Source organism: Lucilia cuprina, chromosome 5, assembly GCF_022045245.1.
Source record: "Lucilia cuprina isolate Lc7/37 chromosome 5, ASM2204524v1, whole genome shotgun sequence".
Taxonomy (NCBI): Eukaryota; Metazoa; Arthropoda; class Insecta; order Diptera; family Calliphoridae; genus Lucilia; species Lucilia cuprina.
In genome coordinates, this window is record NC_060953.1 from 29,493,425 (window position 1) to 29,504,888 (window position 11,464).

Consider the following 11,464-nt stretch of genomic DNA (forward strand, 5'->3'; position numbering starts at 1 on the left):
TAACACACAGACAGACATGTCTTTTTCATTTTATTTATTCCCTAGCAAAAAATGACATACTGTACAAACTACATCTTAATCACATCTAAAAAATGCGATTTCATATTATTCACTTCTATGAACGAAATATTTCCTTACAAATGGAAGAGAGATGTAGAAAAGTCATTACAGATAACATCAAGGTTAGGTGAAAAACCAGTGAAATTTTGATACGATTATGTGTCATTAGTGTGTTTGGCATCCAAATATTGAATTTTTACCGCTTCTAAAATTGAGAATAAATGAAGTTCAGAGTTGCCAAAAATGAACAACATCCCTCCAATGACACGCTAATGTAAAAGTCATTAGTTTTTCACCCGAATTTAAAGCACTTCGGGTTACTAGTTGTGATGAAAATACTACATCTTTTTCCACACTTTTTTGCTGGGTCTTTATTGAATCTTTCCTATATAGAAATTTACGATAAGTATTAAAATTTTAACCTAAATTATAACTAACGTTGTTATTACTGCTGCAACTTCAGCAAAAGATCTCGACAATTTGATTATTTAGCAAAATCCAATGTTTCCGTTCTTCTCAGTCGTTTATGACCCTCAAATGACTGCAACTCCCTGGCAAGATAATATGAGTGATCCATTAGTTTCGACAGGTAGGTTAAACAAGAGAGTTTGACCTCCTCTCGCATTTTGGGTACATTTAGATCCCTATGAATATTACTATTGCGAATGTATCACGGGGCAAATGTGTTAAAAATGAACTTGTTATTTTCTACTTTGTAAATTTTATATCAAATATGTTTTGAATGAAAAATTTATATGACTTTTGTTTAATAAAATTTTCCTTACTTCGGTTTATAATTTCATATCAAAAACAAGAATTGTTTGTGCGTATAAATAATTTTCAATAGGTTATGGGCCTTTTGTCTCGCATTAATTAATTCTTGTCTGAGTGAAAATTTCGATGTTTGACGGAGACATGCGAAATCATGTTTAGTGATAAAAAATTGTTGGAAAGTCGTACAAAACGGCGTATCAGGTGAGCAAGATCAAGATGCAAATAAACGCGCTCTTGCTGAAATAACCCTGATGATTGAACCAACGAATTTTGCACACATTGCAACAGCAACAACAGCTAAAGAAGCCTGGGATTCGGTTTAACAAGGAAAGTTGAGTTATTGAAGCAGCTTGTACAACTAAAACTTGGGGATTTTGATTCAATACAATATCATGTGAATGCAATGGTAATGACATCATTGAAAGTTAAAAATGCTGGTCTTAACATTGATGATGAGCTAACAGCATCTCTAACGCTTCCTGACGATTTCCGTGCTTTAATGATGGCAGTAGAAAATTCAAAAACTAATTTAACCGTAGATGCAATCAAGAACCTGTTACTTCAAGATGCAAAATTTGATAATAATTGTAGTGAAAATGCATTAATAACAAAAAGGAAAATTAAAAACAAAAAGTTTAAGTGCCACTCGTGTAATCAGGTGGGTCATTTTAGTAAAAATTGTCCCATTAAGAAGAATACAAAAGTCGCCAATGAAAAAACAAAAAACGGGTTGAAAAGTAATGGTTCAATATTATTTGCCGCGCTTTTTTCGAATAGTAAAAATACAGACGAATGGTATGTTGATTCGCATATGACAAATAATGAAAACTATTTATCTAATAAAAAAGATGTGCATAATAAAGAAATTATTTCAAATAAGTTAAAGAGTTTCTTATCGTGCTTTCAACCCCAATTTTTAAATAAATTCACTGTAATGTATTGATGGTGGGGAAGCTAGTTCCTATGCGCATTTCGCCGGTTGTTTAAGCCAGCTCATCAGGAAACCTTTCCCAATATTTTAGGAAAACTAGAAATGTCTTATGAAAGAATTATTTTAAACTCAATAAGAATTCAAAACGCATCTTTCACAAAACATTAAAGTTTTGACAAAACACCAACAATAACAGTGAGTTTATTTTTTCTTACATTCCTTTCTACACTTGGCTGGTTGTTTTCCAACTCTAAATGCAGTTGTAAGGGAAAAAATAAAAACAAAATAAACAACTTCTATTTTGTTGTTTTTTTAAAACAACAGAATAGGGTATTCAGTTTTAAATGCACGGGCACATGCAAATTTAATTTAAAAATTGATTTTGGGATTTTTATTATTTTTTCAAATAAGTTAAAGAGTTTCTTATCGTGCTTTCAACCCCAATTTTTAAATAAATTCACTGTAATGTATTGATGGTGGGGAAGCTAGTTCCTATGCGCATTTCGCCGGTTGCTTAAGCCAGCTCATCAGGAAACCTTTCCCAATATTTTAGGAAAACTAGAAATGTCTTATGAAAGAATTATTTTAAACTCAATAAGAATTCAAAACGCATCTTTCACAAAACATTAAAGTTTTGACAAAACACCAACAATAACAGTGAGTTTATTTTTTCTTACATTCCTTTCTACACTTGGCTGGTTGTTTTCCAACTCTAAATGCAGTTGTAAGGAAAAAATAAAAACAAAATAAACAACTTCTATTTTGTTGTTTTTATACCCTTCACATTCGTGAGAAGGGTATATATAAGTTTGTCATTCCGTTTGTAATTTCTATAATATAATTTTCCGACCCTATAAAATATATATATTCTGGATCCTTACAGATAGCGGAGTCGATTTAGCCATGTCCGTCTGTCTGTCTGTCTGTCTGTCTGTATGTTGAAATCAGTTTTCAGAAGACCCCAGATATCTGCGAGATCCGAATTTTCAATAATTCTATTGGAAATACGGTCGAATAGAACGCTATTTAAAATCAGTCCAATCGGTCCATAAATAACGAAGATATGAGTAAAAATCCGAGACCACCTCTGAAAATTTCATCAAAAATTTAGATTTTTCGTGCATGCTTATGCAGAAATAATAAAACAACAAAAACAAAATGGAGCATCAAACGGTAAATTGTTTTGTTATTGTAATTGCTTGTTAATAAACACAAAGCAAAGAAAGAACATCACGTAACGTTACGTTGTCATTGGCTAGAAATATGAAATTAAGTATGTAGAGCCTAGATTAAGTGAGAACCTATAAAAGGGGACTTTCTGGTACTTTTTCGTTCTTCAAAAGGTATTTTTTGAAATTTCTATAATATTGAACCTAGAAACATGAAATTATGTATGCATGGCCCGGATTAAGTGAGGACCCAAACAAGGGGAGTTTTTGGTACTTTTTCGTTTTTCAAAAGGTGCTTTTTGCAATTTCTACAATATTGAAGCTAGAAACATGTAATTAAGTATGTATGGCCCGGATTAAGTGAGGACCCATAAAAGGGGACTTTTTGGTATTTTTTCGTTGTTCAAAAGGTACTTTTTGCAATTTCTACAATATTGAACCTAGAAACATGTAATTAAGTATGTATGGCCCGGATTAAGTGAGGACCCATAAAAGGGGACTTTTTGGTACTTTTTCGTTCTTCAAAAGGTACTTTTTGCAATTTTTACAATATTGAACCTAGAAACATGTAATTAAGTATGTATGGCCCGGATTAAGTTAGGACCAATACAAGGGGACTTTTTGGTACTTTTTCGTTTTTCAAAAGGTACTTTTTGCAATTTCTACGATATTAAACCTAGAAACATGTAATTATGTATGTATGGCCCGATTAAGTAAGGACCCATAAAGGGGACTTTTTGGTACTTTTTCGTTCTTCAAAAGGTACAAAAGGCTTTAAACACATCATGGTGAAGGGTATATAAGATTCGGCACAGCCGAATATAAAACTCTTACTTGTTTTTTTAAAAACAACAGAATAGGGTATTCAGTTTTAAATGCACGGGCACTTGCAAATTTAATTTAAAAATTGATTTCGGGATTTTTATTATTTTTTCAAATAAGTTAAAGAGTTTCTTATCGTGCTTTCAACCCCAATTTTTAAATAAATTCACTGTAATGTATTGATGGTGGGGAAGCTAGTTCCTATGCGCATTTCGCCGGTTGCTTAAGCCAGCTCATCATGTTTTTAAAAAAACAACAAAATAGAAGTTGTTTATTTTGTTTTTATTTTTTCCCTTACAACTGCATTTAGAGTTGGAAAACAACCAGCCAAGTGTAGAAAGGAATGTAAGAAAAAATAAACTCACTGTTATTGTTGGTGTTTTGTCAAAACTTTAATGTTTTGTGAAAGATGCGTTTTGAATTCTTATTGAGTTTAAAATAATTCTTTCATAAGACATTTCTAGTTTTCCTAAAATATTGGGAAAGGTTTCCTGATGAGCTGGCTTAAGCAACCGGCGAAATGCGCATAGGAACTAGCTTCCCCACCATCAATACATTACAGTGAATTTATTTAAAAATTGGGGTTGAAAGCACGATAAGAAACTCTTTAACTTATTTGAAAAAATAATAAAAATCCCGAAATCAATTTTTAAAATAAAAAAAAAAAATTTTTGTTGCAAATAATAACAAAATGCCTACATCATGTGTTGGTGATATTAAAATGATGTTAAAAACTGAAAATGGAAAGTGTCAAAGCGTTGTTAATATTGTTGAATATATACCCAATTTGTGTAGCAGTTTACTTTCGGTTCGCCAAATGACTAAAAACGGAAACAAGGAGGTATTTGAATAAAACTTTTGTAAAATATTTGACAATAAAAACGAACTAATTGGAAAAGCGGTTGTTGAAAATGATCTGTATCGGTTAAATTCTGAAATCGAATGAAAAAGCATTAATTGTTAACGAAAATGCGGATTTGAGGCATCGTCGAATGGGACATATTTGTAACGAAAATTTGAAAAAAGTAAAACAGTCGTGTTACGGTATTAATTCAGATATAAGAACGAATGAAAAGTGTGTTACGTGTATTAATGGTAAACAGACAAGAAATGCATTCAAAGAATCCAATAATGGTGCTAAATGTTTACTCGAAGTAATTCATTCTGATGTTGTTGGTCCCTTTTAAACAAAAATCTTTTTCTAAAACCCTTGTTGAGAATCATTGTTCTAAAAAAATTAAAATTTTATGTACGGATAATGCTACAGAATACGTAAATAAGAATTTTTCAAAATATTTATAACAAAATTGTATAATCACAAAAAAACATGTCCTTACACTCCCGAGCAAAATGGAGTTGCGGAACGTATGAACCGAAATCTAATAGAAAGAATGAGGTGTATGTTATTTGATGCTGAATTGGATGAACAATTTTGGGCAGAAACATCAGTTACTGCTGCTTATTTAATTAATCGTGTTCCATTCGGAGGAAATGAAATAACACCAGAAGAAATGTGGTCAAATAAAAATCCGACATTTAAAACATTTAAAAGTGTTTAGCTGTAAAGCAATTGTTCACATTCCTCAAAGTAAACGAAAAAATCTGGACAAAAATCATTTACTTGTATTTTGGTGGGTTATAGCTCAGAATCAAAAGCCTATAGAATTTATATTCCAAACACCAAAGAAATAATAACTAGTAGAGATGTTATTTTCTTAGAGAATGAAAAATTGGAACAGTGTAACAAATATATTTATTATTTTGCAATTTTAATTAATGAAACAGAAGACATTCAGAACAATTCTGAAGAAAATGTTGTTACACCTAACAACACAGATGTTGAAACAAATTCTGAATCAAGTGATGAAGATTTCATGGGGTATTCCGAAGAAGATAACGTACAAAAAGAAGTTATTCTTGAAACTAAAAAACTAATCCAGCAGTAAGAAAAGAAAAAGAGAAGATGATGTAGTTGAACTTCCGAAAGAATTTGCAAGAAACCAAAACAAATGTATACTTTTTGTGCTACAGAATTTTTGGAAGAAGATCCTAATACAGTTAAGAAAGCTTTATCATCACCTTATTCAGCAGAATGGTCTCAAGGAATGAAAGAAGAGTACAATTCCTTAATTGATAATAACACTTGGATATTAACAGAATTACCTTCTAACAAAAAAGCGGTTTCTTGTAAATGGGTTTTTAAAACGAAAAACAAATGCAGCTGGAGAAGTGATTCGAAGAAAGGAAAGATTAGTAGCCAAAGGGTATAGTCAAGAAAAATGTATAGACTATAACGAAACATTCGCTCCTGTAGTAAGATATGAATCAATACGATATTTAATTGCATTAGCGGTTGGTCATGATTTTATTATTCATCAAATTGATGCAGTAATTTCTAAATGGTACATTAAAAGATATATATTTATATAAGCAACCAGAAGGTATGGATGATGGCTCAGGAAAAGTATGAAAACTTCAAAATCTATTTACGGACTTAAACAAGCAAGTCGTGTATGGAATTAGACGCTCAATAAAGTTTTATTAGATTTGGATGTCAAAAGAAGTGAAGTTGACCAGTTTATTTATTATCATGTAACAGCAAATAAGATATTATTTATTGCAATTTATGTGGGTGATGTAATCGAGGTTAGCGTGCAAACAATATTTTTTTTTGTTAATTGCTGACTAATCATATACATACAACGTATTTATGTACGTAAATGTACTTACGTACTCTTTCTCAAGATTTTCAGCAACGTTGATTGTTGTTGATTCCGGATTATTAACACTCGTAATATTATTTACTACAAATTGATCGCCATTGCAAAATAATATCAGTAATGACATAATTATTATTACAGAAAACATATTTGTTGATTCTTTATAAATAGTCATATTTAAGATTTCACAAAAGGTATAAAAATTGGCACTTAGAATTAATGTAAAATAAATGTTTTATTATTTTTTTGTTACTTTTTTATTTTATTTTCTGTTATTCACTTTTATATTCTGTTATTTATGCGAACTTTATTACAAACATTACGTTTTGTATTAGTAACAAAATAAATATTTTAGACCGATTCGATCAACACATTGTATGTTTATGACACAAATATGATATTACACTAAGGTGGAATTTGCTTATCTTACTGATGAATAATTGAACGGTATACATGGCTGATAAGATAAGATATCAAAATATATGTTTATGTACATACATATTTATGTATATACGTATAACACTGTTATTTTATCAGAAGCTATCATTTAACACGATTTAACATTTTTAGAGAAAATGTGTATTTAAAATTTTCAGGTAACAGACAAAATTTTTACTGTTTTATGATAACATATACTTAAATAGTTACGGTTTTTTTTTGTATGCCGGGGCCTCAGTATATTCAACGTTTTTAGGGATCCCTCTAAAAATATAAAATTTGATTTTTTATTATATATAAAAATAATAATGCAAAACAACTGTTCGTGCGTGAAAATAAAACGAAAAAGTGTTTTTTTTTAATTTTGTTTAAATAAAAATCTTTATTAAATATTACCTTGTGTTTGGGTTATACGAAACGTATACGACAGCGATTAGGAAGATAATGCCCTATTTTAATGGCAGAAAGTGGCGAACAATATTTAAGCCAATACCGTTAGCGGTTTTACTCCTTAGAATTTAGAAAAATATCCCCACCCAAGGGTGTAAAAAAGTATCAAATCAACAAAAACGTAAATACACGTACAAAAAAAAAAACAAACTTAAACATTGCCACCTTGCAACAAACATAGGGTGTTGCAACCATAATAAAAACTTAAGAGGTAAAATCTAATAAAGAATAAAGAGCTTAAAGTAATAGGTTTTTTTCATTTATTTAATTAATATTTAATTTTTTTCAAAAGATGTTGATAAAAGATGTTCCCATAGAACAAAGTCTATGGGATGTAGTTTTACGCAGACTACATACTGCTCTCATGGGAGAATGGTTTTAAATCAGACCATGAACTGGGCCTTTTAAAGAGAGGCTTGGCCAGAAATGACCCAACCAAAAATGGTGTATTGAGCCATTGGAAGTCCCGGGTTCGAATATAATTTTCCTTTTAAAACCTGTGGAGCAATTTCCGGACCAATGACAAGCGCGACTTTGCCAGAGACATTAAAACTAGGGTCTGCCAATTGCAGTCCCTCAAAATGGACCTTAACCGAGTCCGGTACAGTTTGCAACGGTGTTTTAATGCCCTGCATTTTTTTACTTTGACTGTAAACGTTATCTGTTGCGTCGTGTCATATTGTGAACAAATGTTCACTCGACATATTTTGTCTGCACCAACAGTGGTCATGGCAGTTTTAGATTTGCAACTAAGGAGAGCAAATATAGCTCATACTGCAGCAAAGGTCTAAAGCTGCCCGTACCCGAATGCTCATTTTGAGCCAAGCAACAAAACGGTTGCTGTTGGTGAGAATGTCACGACATGAAGCAACGGCAACGGCGAAGATATAACGGGGTCTGGTCGGGAAACTTGATTTCGTGCGCGTTCTTTAGGGCGACGTGATTTGTCGAGTGGAGCATAGAATGGTGCTTTCCTTTACATTTCCTACAGTGGCCTTCACTCGTACAATCACGGGAGTATGTTCTGCTGATAGGCACCGGGAGCAACAATGATGTAATAACACCATCCTAATTCTCTTCTCGAAAGACATGTTTTAAAATAATTCACAGGTCAAAACGACCAGTTTGGTAATTGGTCGCTTTATAACCCGTTTTCGGTACGTATATCCGCGACGCGTACGTGATTGTCACTTCCTGGATAAGTCCGAACTACTCTTCCCATTTTCCAAGAAGTGGGTGTCATTTGCTTATTTCGAATAACTACTAAATCTCCGGTTATTATATAGCGTTCCGGATACTTCCACTTGTAACGTTTGTGAAGCCTGACAAGTATTCTTCCTTCCATCGACGACAGAAGTGCTGAGTCAAGGCCTTTACTTTTCTATACCGATTTAGAAGACTAAGCGGAGATTGATAAATCGAAGGTTCAGGTGGAGCTAATATTGGAGACCCTATTAGGAAATGGCCGGGTGTAAGAGCACACTATGTCATTAGGATCGTCACTCATAGGACTGAGAGGTCTAGAGTTTAGACATGCCTCTATTCTAGCGAGGACCGTCGAAAGTTCTTCAAAAGTGTATTTGCCGGAATGGGCTTCTTTACGGAAGTGAAGTTTAAAACTTCGGACTCCCGCTTCCCATAAACCACCCATATGAGGTGCTCCAGCTGGAATAAAACGCCAAGAAAGGCCGTTGATGCCGTACGTCGTACACATCCTAGCTCTACATTCTGACAAAAATGTTTTAAACCCTCGTTCTAACTCTCAAAAAGCTCCTACAAAATTCGTCCCGTTATCCGAAAAGATGGTAAGTGGACAACCGCGTCTTGATATAAAGCGATTAAAAGCCGCTAAGAATTTATCCGTTAATAAATCCAAAGTTACTTCTAGATGTATGGCATTCGTGGAAAAGCATACAAAGATACATACATAGGCCTTTAAGATCTGACACGATCTACCATTTAAATTTCTCATATCAAATGGGCCAGCGAAATCCACTCCAGTTCTTGTAAACGGTCGATCTAAATCAGTTCGTTCTGAAGGTAAGGCAGCCATAATTTGAGTGCAAGCGCGTTTACGATCTAAGATACATCGTTTACACCTATTTACAACAGTCCGAACAAGGGTCTTTGCACGAGGAATCCAATATTCGATTCGTATTATCCGTAGCATAAGCTGATTTCCACCATGGATGGAAATCTTATGAATAAATTCCGCTAAAAGAAGAGTGAAACGACATGAATATGGCAATAAAATAGGATGCCTTTCAGTGTAAGCTAATGAAGGCGATCTAGCCAATCGACCGTTAAGTCTCATGACACCTTCATTGTCCAGAATAGGATTTAAGGGCAACAGGCTACTTTTAGAAGAAATTGGTCTTTTTTCCAGTAGACTCTTGTATTCTTCCGCAAATTTGACCTTTTGAGCCACAATGGCCAAACGTAGTTTCACATGTCTTATTTCATTATCAGATAGCGTAATTGTATCATACGAATAGCGATTCCTATAAGACGAATGGGTTCTATAGAAAAATCTAAAAACGTAAGATAGAACTCTGATAGCACGATCAAGTGACGAAAATCTATCCAACACATCCTCATAGTTTGTAAAAAAAGAGGCGTGAGATTTCACATTTCGAGCTTCAAGATCGGTATCAAGCATACCTAGGCTTTTCAAACTCCAAGTAGACTTTTTCTCTCTAAGCCAATGTGGACCATTCCACCAAAGAGAGCTCTGAGCTAAAATTAAAGGGGTAACTCCCCTACTTCCTAAATCTGCTGGTTTGTCCTCAGATCTGACGTGATGCCAGTTATGTTTGCCAAAAATTTCTTGTATTTTGCAAACTCTATTTGCCACAAATGTTGCCCAAGTACAGGGGTCTTTTACTACTTTATTTCCTAAACTAAGTCCATTTGATGTTTTATTTGACGCATTAAAAACTACTCTCAACTTAGTAGTTTTCCGATCCAATTTGATTACTGGATGGAGCGGCAAATAACAAGAGGAAGTAGAAGACGAAGTCTCCATTATTGGTCTCATGTGATCCAAAACTAAATATTCTCTTACTACATCGTCATACTTTTTCTTTATCTCTAGTTTTCTCAACAATGAAGCTTCTGTCCTCAAAAATTGCGCCCTAACATTTTGTTTTGAAGAACCTAACGACAGCTTTTCTGGAAAATCAGATTTAAAAACAAGTGTGACAATATATCGTCCATCAGGTCCTCTACGAGTTGTGGCCTTGTAATTTTCTTCACACATCGATGCGATGGCACTGGACCTGTTATAATCCATCCGAATATCGTGTTCTGAGCCAATAGCGATCCTAAAATATGCGTACGAATTTCTCCTAACATAATTTGGAGATATAAATCGGCACCTAAGAGCAAATCAACCGGTCTGGATTTGAAAAACTGAGAATCAGCTAGTTGAAGATTCGGTAAATCTCTACAAAGTTCATCTGATAAGACAAAAGATGGTAAGATACCTGAAATATTCGGTATAACAAGAGCATTAGTCCGCAAAATAATAAAAGTGTCCAAGGGAGAGGCTATTTCGATCGAGCAATGTTTGGTAGAAGTAGCAGTAACAGTCTGGTTAACACCAGAAACTTGGGCATTTGTCAAATGCGCCGTAATTTTTACCTGTAAGTACGTCGTCAACGTACATACCTTTACGTATGATTTGCGAGGCAAGTGGATATTGACTCTCACAATCATCTGCCAACTGTAACAAACTACGGATGGCCAGATAAGGCGCACAATTGACGCCAAAGGTCACAGTCTGTAATTCATACTGCTTTATTTCCTCCGTCGCACAGTGGTATAGGAAAAAAAAAAAGAGGGAAATAATTCGGTAACTTCTAAACGGTTAATCCGATTTTAATGAAATTTGGTATGCACAAAGAGGAGGTGTTGTCGAGTTTAGGTTTTGAATTTGGACCTTATAGGCCAACCAGGGGCCCGGCGGGGGGTCCTCAAATTAGGACACCTCGGCTATGTTAAATTTTTAAAACGATCCTATTTCTTCATTTGAGTTCCGATTTAAAAAAAATTTCGTATATAGAATCTCCTCATCGAGCACTATAAAAAATGTCGTCATA

The 11,464-nt window shown here is 33.7% G+C and overlaps 1 protein-coding gene across 6 annotated transcripts in view; it reads right to left on the bottom strand.

Annotated features, from left to right (window-relative positions):
- The window catches only part of LOC111691096 (probable G-protein coupled receptor Mth-like 14), a 65,673-nt gene extending 58,770 nt beyond the window's left edge, over nucleotides 1–6,903 (bottom strand). For 2 of the 6 annotated variants that reach the window (XR_006940997.1, XM_046951676.1), the window contains exon 1: nucleotides 6,458–6,885. Coding sequence is in view for 4 of the 6 variants with exons in the window: in XM_046951676.1 (XP_046807632.1) it covers nucleotides 6,458–6,651 (194 nt within the window). In the remaining 2 variants the exon portion in view is untranslated. Of the gene's footprint in view, nucleotides 1–6,457 lie in introns of all 6 variants that reach the window. The other 4 variants (XM_046951679.1, XM_046951680.1, XM_046951677.1 and 1 more) reach the window with 4 other exon arrangements.
- Nucleotides 6,904–11,464: the final 4,561 nt, after the last annotated feature.